The sequence below is a fragment of the Drosophila hydei genome, unplaced genomic scaffold (assembly GCF_003285905.1).
Source record: "Drosophila hydei strain 15085-1641.00,03,60 unplaced genomic scaffold, DhydRS2 tig00000232-arrow-arrow-pilon, whole genome shotgun sequence".
Lineage (NCBI taxonomy): Eukaryota > Metazoa > Arthropoda > Insecta > Diptera > Drosophilidae > Drosophila > Drosophila hydei.
The window spans coordinates 1,022,535-1,046,401 of record NW_022045690.1 but is presented as its reverse complement, the minus strand read 5'-3'; the positions used below and the strand labels follow the sequence as shown (position 1 = coordinate 1,046,401).

General features: G+C 41.6%; 4 protein-coding genes across 4 annotated transcripts; all 4 read left to right on the top strand.

Moving 5' to 3' along the window:
- The first annotated feature begins 996 nt into the window (after positions 1–996).
- On the top strand, positions 997–1,890 carry LOC111600203 (venom allergen 3-like). Its single transcript, XM_023316220.2, has 3 exons — positions 997–1,122; positions 1,180–1,589; positions 1,656–1,890. The coding sequence occupies exons 1-3, from the start codon at positions 997–999 to the stop codon at positions 1,888–1,890; spliced, it is 771 nt and encodes a 256-aa protein (XP_023171988.2).
- Positions 1,891–2,138: 248 nt separating this feature from the next.
- Positions 2,139–3,026, top strand: LOC111600216 (venom allergen 5-like). The gene is made up of 2 exons (XM_023316238.1): positions 2,139–2,279; positions 2,343–3,026. Exons 1-2 carry the CDS (start codon positions 2,163–2,165, stop codon positions 2,997–2,999), a joined length of 774 nt encoding a protein of 257 aa, XP_023172006.1. The 5' UTR covers positions 2,139–2,162; the 3' UTR covers positions 3,000–3,026.
- A 618-nt stretch (positions 3,027–3,644) lies between these two features.
- LOC111600215 (venom allergen 5-like) lies at positions 3,645–4,570 on the top strand. The gene is made up of 2 exons (XM_023316237.2): positions 3,645–3,804; positions 3,862–4,570. The coding sequence occupies exons 1-2, from the start codon at positions 3,685–3,687 to the stop codon at positions 4,513–4,515; spliced, it is 774 nt and encodes a 257-aa protein (XP_023172005.2). The 5' UTR covers positions 3,645–3,684; the 3' UTR covers positions 4,516–4,570.
- Positions 4,571–14,650: 10,080 nt separating this feature from the next.
- On the top strand, positions 14,651–23,867 carry LOC111600184 (solute carrier family 46 member 3). The gene is made up of 5 exons (XM_023316190.2): positions 14,651–14,877; positions 21,534–21,882; positions 21,950–22,351; positions 22,420–23,160; positions 23,226–23,867. The coding sequence occupies exons 2-5, from the start codon at positions 21,542–21,544 to the stop codon at positions 23,542–23,544; spliced, it is 1,803 nt and encodes a 600-aa protein (XP_023171958.2). The 5' UTR covers positions 14,651–14,877; positions 21,534–21,541; the 3' UTR covers positions 23,545–23,867.

Below are 23,867 nucleotides of genomic sequence, written 5' to 3'. Positions count from 1 at the left end.
AGAGAATACTTAGGTACTCCAAGATACTTTCCTTTTGTTTTTATTAAAAAAAATTATAGTTTACTAATTTAAGTTCATAGTTTTAAACTTGTTTTCCGCCGATTTACACGCACATGTTATTGAAAAAAAAAAAAACAGTTTTGTGCACTGTTTTTGATTGTTGATTTATTTCGCTATTTTTATTTGCGCGATACAAACAACGAGGTATTGCGCAGATGGAGACAAATAGAGACAGTCTATATATATCTTAACATCATTTGTATTAAAAAGGCAATGTGATGGTTATGGATTAAGGCTATATATTATATCTATATATCTGTCTATGTATCTATTACTTTACCAATCCATAAATTCACTATAAAAATTTCTATATATCTATCTATTCATATATCTATCTATCTATCTATTTATCTATTTATCTATCCTTCAATCTATCTATTTGTCTATATATCCATCTATCTATCTACCTTTTAATTTTATTTTCCATAAATTCATAGTTAAAGAAAACAGTTAATTTACATAGGAAATATTGTTATCATGCCTAAGTAGGCTTCTAGATTCACAAATAACAGATATATAAAAATGTATGTAAAGGGTATAACATAGACATACGTCTACGGGAGACTATTTGTTGTTTATACAACTGGAATGATGCAAATGTTTTTGCCTTTGACTCGGACTTTGACTTCTTGTAAAACAATTAATGTAATGAAAATTGGTTTATGGAGTTAATCAAAACTTTTTTTAGATCTATTTCTATCAATGATGTCTTCATATAAATCCAGATGGCTGGTAAGCACAGATGTATTCATTGTGTTTCGTGTGTTCCGGACCAACGTTTGGCTTGTTGATATAACTTTTGATAAGACTATTTATTTAACAAACAGTAAATGCAAATAGGTATATGCCTTGCCATATTTTTGGCAATAAACTTCTTCTTTAGCGAGCAGTATATAAGACCAGAACCAAAATTCATCGATAGCTGTCTATTCTGCAATGTTGCGAATTGTTTTGGCTATACTTTCAGTGAGCACGGTCGTGTCCGTAGTTCTCGGACAGGTTAACTACTGTACCGCCGGCCTGTGCGGAAGTAGCACACACATTGCCTGCAACAACAATGGGGTAGGTCAATTCGTGTCCTTGGAGATGCCTGAATATTATTGACATGCAATTTCCTAGGCCTGGGCTGCGAGCTGTCCAAAAAGTCCGGCACCCAAACTCGTCGATCTGAATCTGGCCCTGAGACAACATGTGGTGCGCTTGCACAACGTCAGGCGCAACAATCTGGCCTTGGGCAAGTTGCCTAATTACGGACCGGCCAGAAGAATGGCCACCATTCGCTGGAGTCCCGAGTTGGCCAAATTGGCTGCCCTCAATGTGCTCCAGTGTGCGATGAAGCATGATGCTTGCCATAATACGAACAAGTTTAAGGCCAGCGGACAGAACTTGGCCATGATTAGCTATAGTGGCGCCGAATCAGCTCGTACCAACCAGGAGCTGCTGACCTCCTCTATTAATATGTGGTGGAACGAGTATAAGAATGCCAACATGAATGTAATCAGTAGTTTTCCAGGCAGCTGGTCCGGACCGTGAGTAGCCATCAATTCCTTCAATTTCCTCTGCTATTTCATCGAAATCCAACTCTCGCCTTGCAGCGCAATTGGTCACTTTACTGTCATGGCTCGGGAGCCAAATTGGGCCGTTGGCTGTGCTGCTGCCAGATACAAAACGGGCATTATGAATAACTTCCTCTTAGCCTGCAACTACGCCACGACTAACTGGGTTGGTCAAGCCGTCTATGTACGTGGAGTAACAGCAGCCGGTTGCACCACGGGCAGAAATGTCAACTATGCGGGTTTGTGCAAGGTGGCAGAGGTCTACAATGTATAGTTTCTGACTTTGACAACATTAATAAAAATATTTTGCAATCAAAAAATTTGGTATATATATAGATAATGCTTATATTCCTTGAATCTTTTGGCCAAAGTAGTCTGAACGTTTTGCCTCTTCTTTGAGTTGCAGACAGCTCGATTTGCCGTTGCGAGAAGTGCTAAATGCTTGATTAATTGTCACGGACATTAGCTAAACGATCAGCTTTAGCACAGTGAGAAAATTACAGCGATCAGTCTGAGCTCTGCCAACAGCTGCGCTGTGTCATAGAAATGCAAAATATTTTTTTAATAATCATACTTGGACATTTCTTGGGCGCCTTCTGTGCAACGGACTTCTGCAAGTACAATTGTGGCAGCAACAAGAACATTGGCTGCAACAACAAGGCGGTTAGTGTCAATCGTGTGGAGCAACGATCTTTAGGTTTGTCCTTATTTCTTTTTTGTTGACAGGCCTGGAGCACGGCATGTCCGCAGGACAAAACTCTAATCACTTTTTCGGCGGCCGAGAAGAACGCGATTGTGGCCAAGCACAATGAGTACAGAAATATCGTTGCCAGAGGAAACGAAAAAAATCTACCACCCGCCTGTCGAATGGCCACCATGCAGTGGGACGAGGACCTAGCTTATTTGGCATCCCTCAACGTTAAAAGCTGTGCTATAAGACATGACGCCTGCCGCAACACGAAGTCCTTTCAGTGGGCCGGCCAGAATCTGGCTTGGGTTACTTCTAACAACAATATAATGAATGCAAATGAACTGGCCCTAAAATCCATTGGTATGTGGTACGACGAAATAGCCCATGTCAATCGGGCGACTATCATGGCCTATCCCCTCTCATACAACGGTCCCACCATTGGCCACTTCACCGTCATGGTCAGCGATCGCAATACGCACGTGGGCTGCGCCGCCTCCACCTATTCGGCCAATGGCCAGGGCTTCAAGGCCTTCCTCATGGCCTGCAACTATGCCACAACCAATATTGCCAAAATCAAGATCTACAACTCCTGCTCAGTCCCGGCCAGCAAATGCACCACTGGAGTGAATCCGCAGTATAAATTCCTATGCAGCACCAAGGAAGCCATCAATGCTAACAATCTTAACTACTGAGCAATGTGACAAAATTAAATGAAATGAGCCACAAAATAATTTGATTTTCATTTAATTAATATTAATTTGAACAAAATTGTAGTCCCACTGTCAGATTCCCGCTCGCATAAACCTCTGCATATATTTGACATATTATGCTCCCCTATGCGATTCTCAATTTTGGTTTGGTATCAGCAACCAAGAAGATTTTCAATATTGTAAACACTTCACTGCAGCTTATTTTTCTCAGTGTTGCGTGCAATGTGATTCTGCTTTTTAAGCATTTCGTTATGGTCAACATTTGCGTTGGACACGCAAATGAGGTGAAGGCACGTGCCTGCCTTACTCTCACCTCAAGGTTGCTTTGCCCTCGCTCTCTGAATCGTGTGGCATAGCAAGCAGCTTTTGGTCAAGTCTCTTGTGGTCGTAGAATTGGTTTAATTATCACAGTTTATTATCTCTTTCAGCTGCTGCTAGTGACGTCTTTAATGGTCCCACGTACTGAGCTCCATTTAGCAATTAGACTTTACACATCTTGGCGAGAACAGAGAACTGAGTCAACGTTGTGATAAATATTTGATCAATTGTTGCGCCCGCTCTATGTATATATATGTATGTAGATATAGATAAGAGCTTCCCACAGAGCAGCGAGCATAAAAGCAGCGAACGCCTCCAACACCGTCAACAGTTGAGCTTGGGAATAGACATGCGGAATATCCTATCGATAACGGTTGTGGGACTGCTGCTTGGCGTCGCCTATGGCACGGACTACTGCAACCTGAAGACCTGTGGCAGCAGCAAGCACATTGGTTGCAACAACAATGGCGTGAGTGTGATTTGGTACTTGATTCCTTGATTTTCCATTGAACTGTATTATTTCCAGGCTTGGGGCTCGGCATGTCCCAGCGACAAGGCTTTGATCAATCTCTCGGCCGCAGAGAAGAACGTGATCTTGGACAAGCACAATGAGTATAGAAATTTCATTGCCGGCGGTGGCGATAGCAAACTGAGTCCCGCCTGCCGCATGGCCACCATGCAGTGGAACGACGAGCTGGCCCACCTGGCCTCCCTCAACGTCAAAAGCTGTGAGATGCGTCACGACGCGTGCCGCAATACGGATGCCTTCAACTGGGCTGGCCAGAATCTGGCTTGGATCGGTTACTTCAATCCACTGAACACAACGGCCAACGCCATCAGCAGCGTGAACATGTGGTACAGTGAAGTCTCCAATACGCAGCAGGCCTACATTAATTCGTATCCAGCGAACTATAACGGTCCCACCATTGGCCACTTCACCGTCATGGTCGCCGATCGCAATACGCACGTTGGCTGCGCCGTCTCCACCTACTCGGTCAAGGGTCAGAGCTACAAGGCCTTCCTCATGGCCTGCAACTATGCAGCCACCAATGTCATTGGCGTCAAGATCTACAACTCCTGCTCAGTTCCGGCCAGCAAGTGCACCACTGGAGTCAATCCCAAATATAAATTCCTGTGCAGCACCAAGGAAGTTTACGATGTCAACAACTTGAACTACTAAACAATGTCTAAACACTGAATGCAAATAAAAACTGAATATTCTACGATTACTAGAAGTTAGTGGCTGGTCTATTGGTTGGTCTAGCTAGAGTTTATAGAGGGGATGTATATTAGGCATATAAAGTATGTATGTGCTTATATGAATACCTTACTTTTGAGCTTGCCTTTTTACACACTCTAAAGTGGGTGTATAGATATCGACTATATCAGATAACTTGTCTAATTATATAATGCTGTCACTTCTCAAACAATATTTTCTGCAGGGGGCTACTATTACTCCATCTATATTCCGATTGCCATGGCAATTAAAAACTATGGACTTTAGTACACTTCAATGGGGCAATTTAACGTAACATAACAAATATCGAGCCGGAAATGAGAACTAAAAATTATAGTTTAGAGCTTATCTGGCAATAGTTCGAAATAGTTTCGAAGACAGTCAGACTATCAGAGCATTGTTGAGTTTTACAGATAAATATTTATATGTATGGTTACACATGCATATGTATGTATGTACATATATATGTATTGCTAGTGTATCAAAGAACCCGCGCTGGCAGCACTTGAACCATTTCTCAGTGCGACTCGATTATGTGGCATACTTTTAAGTGTTGACAATTAATTCGTCGCAGAATAAAAATATGGTATATATATGGTATGTATGTATGTATATGTATATGTATATGTATATGTGTATGTATATGTGTATGTATATGTATCTAGAATGGCAGCTTTATAAGTAGGATATTCAAGTTCAGGGTATCCACCTGGCCATGTATGTAAATATATTTGAATATATGTGTGTGCATTCATATGTATATGTATATGTATGTGTGCTGGTCAGTATGTATATGTATGTATGTACACATGTATGTATATAGTATATACACATATATGAGTGCAGGAACATATGTATACATATATATATATATATATATATATATATATATATATATATATATATATATATGGGTGCAGGTTCATATGTATACATATATATATATATATATATCTGTGCTGGTTAGTATGTATATGTGTGTAAATATGTATGCATGTGTACATATATATATGCATGCATGTATGCACTACTATGTTGGTCAGTATAGGTATGTATGCATGTATGTATGTATGTACATATATGAATGAATGTATGTATACATATATGTATGTGTGTTGGACAGTATATATATATATATATATTTGTACGTATGTATGTGTGAACGTATGCATGTATGCATGTATGAATGTATGTACTATACACATATATGAAAGAATGTATGTATACTTATATATATATGTACGTATGTATGTGCGCATGTATGCATGTGTGCATGTATGTACACAACTGTATATGCAAATATATGCGTGCATGTATGTATACTTATATGTATGTCTTGCATGGCATATTATGGAATACTTGTTATCAAGTATACGTATGTATATGTATATGTATTGATGCACATATGTAGGCATGTATATGTAGGCATGTATATGCATCATATGCTTATAGCTATGTATGCATGTAAGTCTACTCATGTGTCCACACATACATATGCATCTATGTACACGCCTGCACACAGGCATGCAGACATGTAACAAGATATATACTTTCATAACTATGCACGTTATGTCGGTGGGTATGCATAGCGATGTGTATGTGCGAGTCGTCAGCTTGTTGTCGCATTTGGACTGATTCCTTGATTTCGATTCCAGCATGCGTATGCGTATTGCTGTCGGCAACTGTTGTCAATTGCAATTGCCGTGATAAGCGCGTGGCAGCGCAGTCTCTGCCCGTAGCTTGGAGGCAAAAACCAAATAGCACACGCCCACCCACTGCCAGCCGCCCACTCCCCAGTTGTGCTCTGTCATTGTTGTTACATGCCGAATTTGTCGTGGAATGTTTTGGTAATCAATTTATATGTTCCGTGGCTTCTCCGGCTCCTCCGACGTTATTTCCAGCTGTGCCCCAGCCCCGTTGCCGGCTCGTGGCACCATTAGTTTTGCGGTCCAACAACGGCGCCAGCGACTGGCAGCTATCTACAGCCAAGTTAGCTGGCGAAATTCACCTGAAAAAGTTCTCAGCTCGTCTAGCTAACTGATATGCTGCTCTGTTATTTTCAGTTACTGTTGCCTGCAGGCCCCCCAGCTCCGTCGCCCTGGCGCAGCAGCAGCATCAGCTCCAGCTGTAGATGCGGCTGCCGCTATAGCTGTACGTGAAAATGAAGCGTTTTCCATTTGATTATAAGAAAACATGTTTGGCATATTGATGAATGCCTCCAGAGAATTGTTGTCTCCAGTGCGCTCGTGTCTTCTGTTGATACACGCTCGTGTCTCAGGCACATCCACAACTTGCGGCAAGGATTGGAATTAGGTGGTGACGGCCACCGCGCTCGATTTTAATGATGTGACTGACGGGCGAAAGCGCTTACCAAAAATGTACTCTGCCTTCCCTTTTGTTTTGATATTTTTTCATATTTCCTTGCCAGCCAACCACCTGCCCACACCTCCCCCTCCAACCCTACACCCACACGATTGTCTGTTTATTTATGCGTGCGCCGGAGTTTGTTTGCTTTGTGAATACGTGATGCGCCCACGGGTAATGGCAGGCAGCATCGAAGACGATGTCGAGGCTGAAGCTGAAGCTGTAGCTGAGGCTGAGGGTGCGCTTTACACATTTGCTTATGCCAGCAAAATACTTTTAGTTGCCAGCTTTCGAAATAATAATAATAATAATAATAATTTCTCACTTCATTTGTTGCGCAAATCGAAAATGAGCTTCGTCTGTCGTTGCGAAACTGGAGCAGGAGCTGACTGGATGCCGCCTTGGCTTCGCGCCTGCTGGCCGTTGATGGGTTTTCTCTGGGCTCTTCCAACTGTTTGAAGCGTTGAATTTCAATGAGCTGGCAACGCTGCGTATGCGCAATTTGTGCAGCCAACGATAATCAGCCGGGATGCAAAATCAGTGGACTGCGCCAAGCGTGCAACCCGATAACTTATATACCCTTGCCGAGGGTATTGACTTTGATCTTTGATCGAATTCAATAAGCCTTTTTATGGGACAAATTATTAGCCAAATTGGCAATACTCTTGTCTTACCAAAGACTCTCAATGGCTGTGTGCAGCTATGCTTAACCCTTGCATATACTATGAGAATTCTTTTGCTTTTGCAGTATTCAGAGGAAGTCAATGCTTTTAGAATCTCTGCTTTTTCATATTTATGTAAGAGTGTCACAAGCTTCGATGCGCTGAAGATAAAACTTATTTATCAATATTTTATTTTTTATATTTTTCAATAAAGTTGAAAACTGAAATTCGAGGAAATTTTTATGCTACAAATCGTTAAAATTCAATTACAGCAAATTACAGAACGCAAAGGCAGCAGCAGACGGCAGGAGAAGCAGCCACAATTTAAATTATCGAAGAGGTGTGCTGTGTGTGTGTGTGTGTGTGTGTGTGTGTGTGTGTGTGTGTGTGTGTGTGTGTGTGCGTGCGTGTGTGTGTGCGAGCGAGTATCTATTTAAGCGTTGCGCAGGAAACCATAAAAATTGTTGCTAGCAGGAAGCTGAAGCGGCGCCAACTTTTGCACAAGATACGAATGCGAGCCAGGAGAGAGTTTGCCAGCCTCTCTCTCTCTCTTTTCCTCTCTAGCTCTCACACACAAGCGCTATCTCTTTCGCTTTGCTGTAACGCTGCATGCGCTAAAATCGTTTAAAGTCGGCGATGTATTAGCATTTCACTTGAGAAAAGTTTATCGAAAGGCAATCATAAGGCAATTTATAAACGGACATGCAAAACTTTTCTGGATCAAGTTAACTCAACAGGGAGCAGCAGCAGCAGCCGCAGCAGCAGCAGCCAGAAGTGTGAGACCAGGAAAACAGTTAACAAATTGGAAGCCCACTTAAGCCCGCACTGATAGCAGCGCCTAGCGGACCAAGTCGAAAGTGCAAGTTCAGATAAAGTTCTTAAGCCGATGCCAGCGACAAAATTTAGCAAATTGAATCGAGCTCTGCGGCCTGGCCATAAAGACAACTGGTCGGGCGCTCGATAGCTAATCTGCAAATGAATGCAGCTGCTGGCTGCTTGCAGCGGCACTTGCTTACTCTGCTGCTTGTTCCCCAGCACATCTACTACTTGGGCCAGCCGCGCCATAATCATATTAAATTAGCTGCCAACTTGTGAGCCAATTTCAATTTGTGTTCCCGGGCAACATTTTTATTTCTTTTTTGCTTCGATACTCTGCTGTGGGCAGCCTCAAAGAGGGCATATTTGGGCTGTCATCGGCGAATATTCCTATCATCAACACTTCAGCTAACAAAGTTGGCACTAAGCTTGAGCTTTGCTTTGAATACTTAAGCACTTGAGGCTCTGAGCAATTCCCAATTTATATAATGTCACTGGGAAAACAGAGTATTTTGCAGTTGAGCAGTTTGAGCTCAGTTTTTTCTATGCCACCTTATGCTACGGCCAACCAGCTCAGCGCCTTCTACGTGTCGTTGACATGTCGAGTGTGTCAGTGTGTGTGTGTGTGGGTGTGCCCTGCATGCCGTAGCATACTTTTCAGCGTTGCCATTCATTAATCAAGTTCAGGGCACTTTAAAGTGGAGATGGCTCTGGCGCTCTGGCGCGACAATGTCAGCACCTTCCACACACACATACACACAGTCACACACACGCACACCGTACACACACATTTGTTAGCATAATACATAAAGCATGTTATAATGATGCAATAACAAAGCCGCAGCAGTTGGCAGCTGGCGCATAGTTAAGCAAATCCTGAGGGAGGCGTTGCTGCCACGTCTACGCCTCCCTTGCCCTGCCCAGCACTCATTGGCCAGGCCATAAACGTTGATAAAGTCATAAAAAAAATAAAGAAACCAAACATGCCCAAGAAAGAATATAATAATAACCCCTGCAGCAGCATCTTGACTGCCCGAACAAACAAAGGCTTAGCCACGGGCCGGGCCAGGCCAGGCCAAGCCATTCGGCATATGTTGCCTAACAGCAGCAGCAGCAACCGTTTCTATAGCTGTAGCAACTGTATCAGCAGCAGTAACAATAACACATTGTGGTTCTTATCAGGAATGGACCAAAAAACTAAACAAGCCCCTCCATATCCCAGGGGCCTCGCTCATTGCCGTCCGGTTTGCGAGTTAAATTGAGTGAACGCATGCAACTTGAGGCCATATAAGATAATAAATATGTGGATAAAAATACATGCACGCACGCACGCACACACACACACTATATATATATACAAATGTATAGCCATATATAAGTATTTGGCTAAGTAGCATACATAAAACGCACGTCCCAGGGGCGCAGTTGACACGCCAAGTTGTGGACGGAAGGTGCATGCAACATTGCCACGCTGGCCCAACGATCACAAGCGTATGTGCATAGCGGCTCATTACGGTGGCAGTCAATCAATCAATTGGACAGATCGAAATGCAAAGGAACGAACAACTTAATTTATGAGCCAAAGTTTTCAAATCGAATGATTAAGCAGCGCATTTACAGCTCAATGGACGCACGCAGCACGCTGGCCACTGTGCGTGTACTCAGTGTCTGTGTGTGGGAGTGAGCTCTCTGAGCCCCAAAGACCTAAAGCTGTGCACTGTGCGCACGTATGCCAGCCATCATGCATGCAATCATCCCGCGACCAGACCTGTTGCGGCGGCCTTATAGAGCTGCACGGCAGGCGACCAAAGGAGGTATTAAACAAAAGAGTACAGCGCAGCGCAAAAGTGGTTTTGCACCGGATAAATGGCCAATAGGTGCAGCGGACTGCGCTCGACCAAAGACTGCGGCGTACGCTGCGTATGAGCAATAAATGAAAATATGACAGCAGCCGAGTTGCTTCCTAGATGCTGACTGTACCAGTAGGCTGCAGTATGCATACTAAGATATTTAACTATGAGTAATTTAATACTGAAATCTTTAAATTGATTAAACTTAAATTATCTGATAGTCATGCGACTCGCTCAGCTTAACGAAATAGTTGCCCATAAATAATATCAAACAGTTTTAAGCTAATGGGACTTTCAGTAGGTTTTCAATATGTGAACTACTTTTTTAATCAATCCCATTTAATTCTAATTTTTTGTATTTTTGCATATTTGCATTTGGCATTCCTCGTATTGACGCACTTGCCGTAGCAGTTATAACTGTACATAACCGTGGCTTTATGTACAGCTGTGCAGTTTTATAATAGTTAAATATTACTGTTAATAACGGGGCAGACCTTGCAATTGATTCGCTCAACAGTCGCAGCTGGCAGCGCAGTCATTGCCACTGAAGGACAATAGCTGGAATACCCTATACGTTGGGCAGAGGTGCTTGATGCAGCTATTTGGTCAAGTTGAGTTGCAAATGGAGGCAGCAAAATCCACTTCAAATTCAAATTCAAAATTTAAAACATATTTTTGCTTAAGTTTCTGAGCTAATTTCAATATTAAATCCGACATTTTGACATTTCTTTCATTTTCATACTTGCAGCTGGATATTGTATTGCTGTCAGGGTATTTAGCATTCGGCACTTGCTGCGTCAATTTTGGCGAATTGTTGGAAGCAGCTGGCAGCATTGTCTGGGCTAGTGCGAATACCGCAAGTGCAACGGCCAGAAACTTGGCCAGCATTGAGCTGGTCAGAGTTAGCTGCAGCTCAACGCCATTGTTGTTGCTGCTGCTGCTGCTGCCTGTGCTAATGGCTGTCTAATATACATAAGCGTTTTGTGGTGTTGCGGGCGAAGTTTTGACACCTGGTTGGGCGCTTAACAGCGCGTCCGCCTCCGGGCTTTTACCTACTTGGCCAATATCGCCGTACCATCTGCGCCAGCTGACTCCCAACCCAGCCGACACGCTGCCTCAAGCCTCAGGCCACAGCCTCGTCTCATTAAGAGCACGCGCTTGTCGCTGATTTGTTACCGCTGTTGTTGTTTGTTTTGTTTGTTTGCTTAATGAGCAGCGAGAAATAATTTTTGAAAATTTTATGCATAGAGCCAAAAAGCCATGAAATGATGTCAATTAGCGCGCCCAATTAATCAATTGCCCCATCGGCCACATCAGCACTCAGCGAACGCGTCGCCTGAAACAGAGTTGCGCTTCGGCTAGCGGAAGCAATTCAAGTCAAATTAAATACTTCACTTTGCAATTAATTCAAATCATATAGTTGCAAATGACTTCAAATTCGCATTTATATGGAATAATTTCTAAAATTAATTTTCATATATTCATGTTATGATCGAGTAGCAAGACCTGATCTTCCAATCACTTAACGCTCTCTGCTCATGGGCTTTGCTATGGGAAGCGCTTAGATTGTCAGCCAAATAGCCCAATTAGCTCTGCCAGTTCACGCTGGAGCTAACAAAAGCACAGCCTGAAGATCTAACTGAGCGAGTCTTGACTCAAATGAAGTCACACCATGCCTCCCACTAGCATTTTATTCTGTAATTGTTATCGATTTTGATCGATAATAAGGAATGAGTTATCGAAAGAAAAGCTAAGTTCGTACTGCATATGATATACAGAAATATATATTTAAAATGTCAAGCCACTAGCTTTTTGAAGGTCAGTCGGATAGACGTATAGACAGTCGTACAAACGGACGGACGGACGGACGGACGGACGGACGGACGGACAGGCGGACATACGAGATTGGCTGAACTCATCGAGCTAATCAAGTGTATATATGCTTTAGGGATCTGCCACGCCTGCTACCCCCTGTTACATACATTTTCCCAAGCCTCCACTCCCACTTCCACTGGGTTCAGGCTATACAAATGTTTATCAATAAAAAATATATCAATTCTTTAGTTTATCTCGGCAATCTACGTGGTATCTTCTAGCTTAGACGAGTCTATCTCGCTGTTGGACTTTATTTTTTGGCTAGAGAAACTGTGCAAAAAGAAAGTTTGTATTGTTAACTTTGATTTATTGACATTTGAGTATGGATACGAGTCATGTGACACGCTCCGCCCTCTCCGTAGCAACGCGTACTTGGCGCTGAGTAAGTGTTGCTGCGGTTGCCATTGCTGAGCAATGCTGTCTGCCAAACCGTGCACTTACATGCTGAAATTAGAAGCAGAAGAAAACAACAATAACAACAAAATAATAATAATAACAACTGGCAGCGGATAGACAAAGCGCTTCAAAACGGCTGCGCGCTGCTGGGTGGGGCGGGGAAGGGTCACGCGGCGGTAGCTGTTCCAGATTCGCTGTCTTTGTTAGCGGCACACAAACATAATTTCAATTGGAAATTAATCAGCAGCAGCAGCAGCAGCAGCAATGACAGCAGCGCATTACAAAACTACCAAACTGCAGAGCAGCGAGAGCACATAATGCCCAGCCTCAAGGTGGTATGTGGGCCTTGAAAGAGGAGACTTGTTTTAGTCGTTAAGCAGAGAATGCAGTGCGACGACCTGTTCATAAAACATTTTTAGCTCAAAAATATTAATACTACGATTATTAACATTATTATTATTATATGTCAACATGAAGCCCTATGCTGAACTAGACCTGCCAGCTGCTTGGACAAGTCTATGCAAATAAGTTAAAAGACATATTGCATCGACTTGGAGTGCTATTGACACGGTTCTATGCAATTGTCTGAGAAATCTAGTCAAATGTGTTTGTCAGGACAATTATGTTTCGCCACTTCGAGCTGAACAATTATTTTTTTAAGCAACAACATGCTTAATATCAATTATATTTAGCATTATCATTACTATTATTATTTGTATTGCTGCCAGCTGGTTGCAGCTGCAGCAGCTGGCGTGGGGCTGGGGGATTCAGCGTTACAGCTCAGCGCCGATGCTTGGCTGCGGCATCAGTCAATGGACTCCGCAGAGTTGCGGTCTTTTTTGAAGGCTGAGGGCGCAATTGGTTGGCTAAAAGTTGAACACGAATTGCCGAAGGGCGTGCAACACGCTCTCACACACACAAATGCACTCACACACGCACACAAATGCACACGATCACGAAGGCTTGGCGCTTTGGGATTCCCTCGATCGATAAATTCAATTATCAAAGCTAATTAATATTGATTTTTTCCTATTTATATATTTTGTACGTGATATTTATATATTTAGATTCGATTTCTTGAGAATCGCACTTAAGTCAAACTTAGTCGACAGAGCATAGAAAATATTAACTCACACTAGTTAGTTGCAATAAGCTGCAACACGTTTCAAGTCACTCGATAACAAGGTGAATCAAGCCGCATCACTCTCCAAGCTGCAGTAGGGCCTCCCTCTGCGTCCCACTGCCAGCTCTTAGCCTCATTTGTGTTCGACCCCCAAAGAGTACAAAAAAGTGCTAACGTCGTTAATGTCGCTCATATGCAAAGCCTACCAACTGCGACCAGGCAAACATAATTGGAAACTCCAATAGTAGCAGCCTTTGACGTGCGTAAAATGAATATCTAAAGGCAACAATTTACACAATGTATTAATATATAACGTCTACGTGTATATCTATTTAAGCAGATGCTTATATAGAGACTGCACAGCAAATAGGGCATAATAAAGTTGGGCAAGGTCTGTGGGTTTTTGACTGATACGAACGAAAGACCAGATAAAAGTGTCGATACAGCTGGAAGGGTCGATTGTTAGCGTGCGATCTGACAGAGCAAAGAAACAAAAGTTAATATAAAATATATAATAAATATATGCATTTATTTTTTTATTTTAATATTTAAAAGTAAGTGTTTTATTTTAAAATAAAACTGTTTTACTAGCATAGATTTTACAGGGTATTTGCGAGTTGGGCGCTAGCTCTTGACTTTGGCCACAATCTTTTCGCAATATAGCCAGAGAAATTAAAGCTTCTTCTTGCAGATATCCATAGGTACATACTGTATATATATATATATATATATATATATCAACTCCGATTACACATTTAATTTGATTTCTTTCTGTGTTTTGGAGAGACAAATACAGAAGCTACCTTTGGGGCTTATCAGACGTCACTTACGCTGTGTCGGCGTCGGCGTTGGTGTCGCTCTCGCTCTCGCGCTGCCGCTGCCGCTGCCGCTGCCGCAAGCTTGGATCTGAGTGATCGGCGCTGGCAGTGTGTGCCGCCGAGCCGACGGCACTCACTAAATTCAATACAAATTTCAGTCGCTGATTTCAGCTCAACACCGCTGGTTTACGTATATAGTAAAGCTCGTTAACTAAGCCCTCTACAAAAAAAAAAAGTTATAAAACAACAACAACAATAGACAACACACAGCGTTTGTCATGCTGTAGCTGTTGCAAGCAAAAAGGAAAAACTCTGAAAAGAAATCAAAACACAGACATCCTGGCTGCGAGCGTTGATCAAGGAATTGAAATACGACTAATACAACAGATAGTTAACTAAAAGTGAGTTTATCGTGTCTCTCTGTGTGTGTGGGTCTGTATGTGTGTGCCTCTTTACTACTAATTTCATTAGAGACATGTAAATTAAATCAAATTCGCGTTTGTCGTGAAATTTGTTCGCGCTCGTCAACGCTTACACTCTACGTGTGTGTGTGCGTGTGTTATTGTTATTGTTGCTATTCAGAGTTGATGTGCTTGCGTGCCAGTGGCATGCAACAAAATTACCAACTACAAATTGTCCACATTCATAATATTTATGTTACGCGCAGTTTCTTTTTTTTTTGTTTGTTGTCTTTTTTTTGTTGTTCTCTCTCTATTTATTTGTTACTATTTATGTGCTGCGTTTTGTTTGTTTTTTTCCAACCTGTCATTGACTTGATTAATGATATATGCATAAATATATATGTTCATCGGAGAAGATCATATGTTGGGCTTTAGTTTTGCGTGTCATTTTTTAAATGTTTTTTTTTTCCTTTTATTTGGTATTTTGATTAGCTTAAATTTTGCATTTATTCAGAATTAATTTTTCCTATTTATTTTTTTGTGTGTTTTTTTGGGTTGGGGACTTTTGTTTTCAGCTGTGATTGCCAAATTAGTGTTTAAATTTACAAAGCAATATCCTCCTCTCCCTCCGATTTATGTGTGTGTGTGTTTTTTGTTTACGGAGTCGCCGCACACGTCGCTTGTCGGAACTGCCGCAATTTCGACTGTTTAAGCCCCATAAATAAAACATTGTCTATTCAAAACTCGCACACAAGTATCTCTCGACCTGCCCCTCGATCTCTCCCTGTCTCTCCCTTTATCTTTCTGAAACTATATTTAGCTCTTTATTTTATCATTGAATTGCGCATAAAAAATAAAACTGAAAGCCGTTTTATTTCCTTTTTTCGCCAACTAATTGTATTTAACTATTTTCAATTCAGACTTTAACTAAAGCACAGTTTAATTTCATATGATGTCGTCTGCCGCCCCCAATGTGCACAATCCGATGTATCTCATAGATAGGCATGCAATCAATAACTTAGTGGACAATTCAGAGCGCCGACGAGTGTTTCTCTCTGAGGCTGTGTGTGTGCGTGGGGGTGTGTGAAAAGTTTTGTCAGCAGCCGGAAATGGGTAAAAATATGATTAGAGAGACAACAACCCGGCAAAGTTTTCAGCGAATTTCCCGCAAATTGAATTTGTTTCATTAACTGGCAAAGGTTTTTTTTTTTAGTTTTCACAACAGCCGCGCAATGTCGCGCCACATCGAGCTGGCAAATCTAATAATTTAATTGTCATTTGTAATATTATTATTTCTAATAATGTCCATTATTTTGTTAATTGTGAAAGCATCGCATGAGCTAAGCAATTTGTTCGCACAAGAACATCAAAATGCAGAAAACAATAAAATTAAGTCAGAGAGAAAGATGGGGCAACAGATAGAGGATGACATATCGAAATCATTGTTCCTAAAACTATATACAGTCCCAGCTGAGATCGAGGAAGTTCAAAATATCGCAACTTATTTATAAACTTCACATGTGATTAATTTTATATGCTGATAGTTTTCAGATTTGCGATAAGCTGTTAGCATGTTTACTCAACTATAACTATACAATATATATTCTTGGCTCTAGCTCCAATCTCTGTGATTATGCATAATGATAAACAACAAAGAATAAAGAATAAAGAATAATGAACTTGGCAAATTTATAAGCTTATGTATGCCCATTAACCAAGTGACACTTATTTATCCGCCAGTTAGTTAATATGCTAGATCACGACACTTCCTGGTAAAGTGACATTCAACTAAGGCCATAATCCAGTCCAAAAAAGCGCATCGATAGACGTGTTCACGGCTTGCTGTAATATTTTCACTATTGTTTTTTAAATTATTTTTGGCTGGGGTTCAATGCACGTTGACTGAAAGTCGGCTCTGACATTGATGGCCAACCACTAGGTAAATGATATGCACAGACACGTCTGTATTATGCACATATCTGGTAATACACGCCAATTACTTAATTACTTTAGACCCACTGACGGCGTACTACTATTATCAGTCGGCCGTTGCACGTTTTTGGAATCAGATAATTTAAATATATATGAATAAAAAGAATCAAATATCTCAGGGCTGCAGACCACTTCGAATTAATGTGTTGCATTGGCTATATTAATTGGATAGATTTAATGATTGATGTGCGCCTCGTGGCTAAGGCGGCATACGAAGTGTTTCAATGCAAATCGAAATATTATTGATAGTTTCTAAATTATGTTTATCGAATTTCGGTTATTCATGAGACTCGAACGAAGTTCTCTTACTTTTATATACAGCTCTTTTGCAGCTCTTCTTCGCGATTCTCAGCTCTTCATTTTCTTGCTGGCATCTTAATTTTTAAGCAGTCTCGCCGTTCTCTGCGAACTTTCTTTAAGTCGAATATCAACTGCTACTCTTTGTTAATTGAAGGTCTCTTCATATATATCATGCTTCCAGTCAATTATTTATAGTATTCGATTATCTGATGAAACAAAACAATCAAAAGTTAATAAAGCTATTAAAACATTGCAATGAAATGGGTGTGATCAATGTTATTTGTTTGCAAGTTATATTTTTTGTGACAAAATCACGATTGGGTGGGCTTGGCGAATATATTTCAAGTTCAGACGTGATTGCGCCTGAGAAATTTAGCTGCCACCTAAATTAACGCCCTTTTTTACGAATGCGAATTTTATCATCTTCAAAAACAGTTGCAATTACTTGACTACTTAGTGGAGCTCAGACAAACCGTTGAGATTTTTATAAGAGATTTGATTTAAATGGAGCAGGGCAATGCTAAATAATGAACTTTGTCATCACCATATGTGTGTCTGTGTGTGTGTGTGTGCACACATGCTAGTCTAAATAGTCAGACTATAATTAACCCAAGCTCGACATTAGTTGTCTTTGGGCGGCCAGTGGCGTCAGCGTTGGCAGCCCTGGCCGCTGCGTTGACGGAAATTGAAGACTAAAAACTGCCAGCGATGCAATTTGTGGGCCGCCAAAGCTCTTTGTCTCTGTCTCTGTCTCCCTCTGCCTCTCTCTCTCTCTTCCTCTATCTGTTTGCGCGTGTGTGTGTGCGTGTGTGCGACTGTCAAGGTCAATTAGCTTAATTTCTGTCACTTTTAATGGATGCTAACACAAAGAGTCGTCGCTAAGTTTTCAGCAAATGCTTTTAATACATTTGAATCTGTCTGTACATGCTCGTACTATGCAGTAAGTGAAATAGCCTGATGTGCGCATATACCTCATAGATGTTACCTCACGACACTTAACATATGATGCTTCACTGGTTATAGGTCTTATTTTAATAGCTAGTTGTACTAATATTTAGCTAAAAATCACACAACTCTTAAGACTATGTGCATAAAGCTTTCAACTGCAACGGGCGCAACCGACTGCACAATACACGTTCACTGTCCCATAACAGTTTGATTCATTGGCCAGGTTCCAGTTGCCGGCCCACAAATGGACAGACAAAACCAATATACTCGTAAGCTATCTTACATACGAGGTTGCCGAGGTCTTCAATTAGTATTATGATTCTTTAAGAACAGAACTTAAAAATAGTTTTGGTTCTTTCCACTTTTCAGACTTAGATTATAATTGATAATAATTGTTTTCGTCTAAGTTAAGCTACAGACTCTCGATGAGCTTCGCTTTGTTGTCTCTTGATTGTACTATGAGATATAGATATATATGAATATATATAAATATATGAATACTAACGGAATATTTTTATAAATATGTCTAAGCCGGTTTTCGAATGTTTCAAAATATTTCAAGCTGAACCAGTGCAAAAAATGTTTGACTTAATTTTTTTTGTTCATTCTAGTTGAGTAATCTGTGTAGACCCATTTTGAAGCGTTGGCAAATTAATCGCATTAGATTTAGCTTTGTTATATACAAATAAATAAATAAATTAAGTTAATTGAAGTGCTCAGCTCAGATATAAATTGAATCCGATTACAATCGAGACTTGAGTGTAATTCGTAAATGTAAATAATATATATAAATAAAAATAAAAATAAATATAAATATAAAAATAAATATAAATATAAATATAAATATAAATTTAAATTTAAATTTAAATATAAATATAAATATAAATATAAATATAAATATAAATATAAATATAAATATAAATATAAATATAAATATAAATATCAACTAATTGAAGGCGCACACCAATATTTTTTTAGTAATACTTTTACCTGCAAAATGAGGTGATAAACACGTGACGCGAAAAGGTTGTGAAGACAATCGAGTAGCACAAATGTAATTAGGTTTCCATTACTTTGTTATTTGATGAAAATTCATGTTCACATCGCAAATTGACAAAACAAAAAACAGAAGCAGAAAAAAAAGAATATTTTATCGATGGGTGGTGCAGGTGCCGAGCAATACAGAGAGCAATCGACAATGATAATTGATAATAATAAGTGGTACATAGCAGCCAGCCCGTCGCCTGCCAGCCACAACGACGACAACAAGACGAAGTGCGTGGTACAGCCACGAGCTCAGCACGGAGTTTGACGTAGGCGCAGGTGCTGACACTGACTTTGACATAGACGTTATCGTTGATGTCAGCGTGCCGCTTGATTGACACTCGGTATGCCGCTTATGCACTTGGAAGAGTGGAAAAAACAAAAGCTGTACAGCATGAAACGGGGCAGTGCCGAATGCCCAAAATACAAAATACAAATGCAAATAAAATACTTTTGCTAACGATCGCTCACAGACAAATAATCCAATCAGAATAAGTGGGAGATGCGCATAAAAATAGAATGACAGCAAACTGTGACAGCGTCGGCGGCAAGTGAAGCTTGAATGCCCCCACAGGCAGCACCATTAATACTTATGTAGTTAAGTGGAAATTAGAGAACAGCCACAACTAGCGATCACAACACACAACTTACTGAATGATCGATTACGCTGTGCCCTGATGCGATCGTGGATTCTGTGGAATGCATATGAAGACCATGTTTCAGCTGGCTCCATGCTATTTGTGTGTGTGTGTGGATTGTGTTCAGCGGAAGATCTAAGAGAAAAACAGCTTAAGAAAAGCAGATATCAAATATATATAGATACCTGATATCTGATTTATATATATACTGTCTTTAAAGTTAACACTCAGCATATTTACACGTCTCTTAAGAGTCAAGCTTTTTCGGCCAGGCCCACTGGGGTGCAACAGGCCGGGAACTACTTTTTGTCATGCAAGCTGAGCCTTCTTACTTTTAAATATATACGAGCTTCTATCACCCACAGATAAACACTTATAGGCTATGAAAAAATATATATCTGTCATTGTTTTACAGTTAGAGCCTAAACATTTGCCAGACGAATTATCGCTGTCATTTCAGAGATTGATTAACTTATAAATTGCTGCATTATAAAGCTGCTCTGCATATGGATTTATTAACTTTATGTTAAGCCTAAAATATTGGACTTAGCTGCGTGAATAACTAACAATTTCGATAGTGGGATCTGACTTGATCTTCAGTGCACCTCGCTGAGTGATTAACAAGAGATCCAAAGTAAGCTTCACATATAATGAATATAACAGCTATTACATTTATGTACATATGTTTAAGTCAAGATGTCTAGTTGATGCACGTTTCTACGTTCTTTAATCGACTGTTTTTATGCCACTCGACTTAAATGGTTCTGTTTTTTTTTTTCAATTTTATGGACTTTGCTACAGTCGCTTCTTTTTGCAGCTGGCATTAAAGCTCTTTAAATAGCTGTCACGGGGAACGCTTTCTTAAACAAAAACAAGTGAGAATGACGGACTGACTAATACTCGTTGCCCAAAAAGCTAGCCAAATTAAATCTAAAATCAATGACAATTCACAGAGGATGATCTTTGGGGCTGGGGAGCCGCCTGCAATTTGACTATCTTATCCTAAGAACTCTTGATTCCCATTAAAGAACAGCTTTTCTGTTATATCTGAGCTAGAATTTGCCAATACGCCTCGGGTTCCAGCGTTCCAGACAGGCAGTACGGACATTGCACAGAGCCAATATACTCTGTTCACTACGTGAAGGAGTATCAAAAGAAAAAAAACCATTCATATTTATAAATGTCACGATCACTTGTCTTATGTACGTTTAATTAGCTGCAATGGCAAATACGAATAGATTGCCCAGAAACTTGAGCTGCTTTGTATACAATAGTAAAAATAATAATAATACATGCTTTCAAATAATGTCTTGATTACATGCCCCACACAATCTGTTTTCATGGAAAGCAAGAAAATAGCAGAAACAAATGCAAAACAGATTTCTGTGTTATTGAAGTCGTTAATAGATTCGATTAACGATATTGCATGACTTTCGCATTGCGCTAAACAGATTTTGATAAGTCATCATTGCCATAGCAATTAAGCTATTTTTTGGAAAGGCCATTCTTACTTAAAATATAGCTCTTCTATGAGATTCTCAAGATATTAAAGGAGGTTGCACTGGAGTTCAGGCTTATCTTAATTGATTTAGAATTATGTGCTCAGTAAATATTTTTGTATTAAGCTTTAGCTATATCAATGCATTTCCATATTATCAAAGCCTTTCTATGCAATTCTCATATTTTATTATCAAGTCAAATACTTTATTTGCATACTTAACTTCATCCATTTAGACTTGAAGATGTCACCCAAAGACGGCGTCGGCATTGACCCGCCGAAGCATAACAATAAATATACGCTTAGTCACCCCGCAATGTCTACAGCGACGCAGTTGGGGCAGGAGAAGACAGCAGATGGCAAGACAGCAGCGCCAACAGCTCAGCGCACCTGGCGCGAAAAGCTGCGACTGGTGGCCAACAACATCACTGTGGAGCCCATACTCGCCGCGTATATCATGCCCAGCGTGCTCTCGAATTTGGCCACACAGAATCTGAACTTGGAGAAGGCGTGCCGGGTAAACATGGCCTATGGGGATGAGATCTGCGATGCGCTAACTCGCCGTCAGACGGCCAACTATACGATGTGAGTGCAACCAATAAGCTGACAGTTCCTTTATCTAAATCGAATTCCCCAATTCTCTAACTGGCAGGGAGGAGGAAACAGTGCAACAGATGGTCGCTCGTATGGCTGCATGGAAGACGGTGATTCAATCGCTCTTTCCCTGCCTGCTGATCCTGTTCTGGGGCTCCTGGAGCGATCGGCATCGGCGTCGCAAGCCCTGCATTCTCATACCAGTGGTGGGCGAATTTCTCGGCGTTGTCGGCCTAATGCTCTGTGTCTACTTCGAGAACGCACCAATGGAGGCGGCCGCACTCACGGAGGCCATATTCCCATCGCTCAGCGGTGGCTGGTTCACTATGCTGATGGGCGTCTTCAGCTACATTGCGGACATAACCACCGAGGAGGAGCGCACTCTGCGCATTGGCATACTCAACGTTTGCTTCTCAGTGGGCGTGCCCATTGGAATGGCCTTCAGTGGCGTGCTGCTCAAGTAAGTGATCGACCCGTGAGGCAGCCACGCCAAAGCATCGAGTACTTACCCTCTACCTCTACCTTTAGGCAAATCGGCTTCTATGGCGTGTTCTCCATTTCGGCGGCTTTCTACGTGCTGGCCTTTGTCTATGGATTCTTCTTTCTGGAAGAGCCAGTGGCGCGACCGGAGAAGACGGCGCCTCAGAAGAGTCTGCTGGCAGACTTCTTTGACAAGGAGCATGTGGTGCAGACCTTCCGTGTGGCCTTCAAAAAGGGCGAGAACCAGCGACGCCAGCGCGTCATCCTCTTGATGATCGTGGTGATGGTGATCATTGGGCCACTGCACGGCGAGATGGCGGTCACGTATCTGTTCACGCGCTTCCGTTTCAACTGGTCCGAGGTGGAGTTCAGCTTCTTCTCCACGTATGCAATGTTTACGGGTCTCATCGGCGTCATCTTCTGTGTGGGCATACTTTCGCACAAGCTGGAGATCGATGATGCTCTGGTTGGCGTGCTCTCCAGCACCTCCAAGATACTGTCGTCGTTCGTCTATGCTTTCGCCACGCTACCCTGGCACATGTATCTGGGCGGCCTGGTAGAGATCTTCAATGGCACGGCATTCATAGCCATGCGCTCGATAGCCACCAAGCTGGTGTCCAAGGACGAGCTGGGCAAGGTCAACTCACTGTTTGGCGTCGCCGAGGCACTCATGCCCATGGTCTTTGCACCCATGTATACGACGCTGTACGCTGCAACGCTCCGGGTGCTTCCGGGCGCCTTCTTTCTACTGGGCGGTGGTCTAACCATGTTCTCCGTGGGCATTTTCCTGTAAGTACCACCAGCTGCAATCAACTACTGCTCGTCGCTAACGTTCCCTTTCTTTGGCACTTTAGCTGGATGTATCGCTTCCAGGTGCGACAGCGTAGCAAAGGAAATCACACGGATACGGAACACGGCTCCGTGAGGGAAGCGAATGGCAATATAAATGCGATCGAGGCGCTGGCGCTGGCCAGCGAGGCCAAGGGCCAGCTGAATGGCATCATTGCCAATGTGATACACGAATCCTTAGAGCATGCGGATGCTAATCCCACGGCAGCGGCAGCAGCAGCAGCAGCAGCAGCAGCGCCGACACCAGCAGTGACGCGGCAAAATGGCATCGAAAATCACGCCTTTGTCCAGGATGCACTGGATGCCAAGGTCAAGGAGGCTTAGAGAGGAGGCAGCATGGGGCCATCCGATTCTCCCGTCTGTTATATATGTATATGTGTGCATATGTATGTCTATGTGTGTGTGTGCATATATGTGTGTATGTATTTGTTGTATAATTATTCTGTACCTATTTATTATGCTGGCCTGCAAGTCGAACTGCGAGCCCCATTGAAACCGCCGCCAAGTGGCTCCAACTAGATGGAGCAGGTCGCGTATTATCTGTACCTACGTATCGTACGATCTGTAAATTGTTTAGCTCTAAGTTCCCAAAAAACATGTTTTTTTTTTTTTGTATTATTGATTGAATTTGCTATGCTATGGTTCTT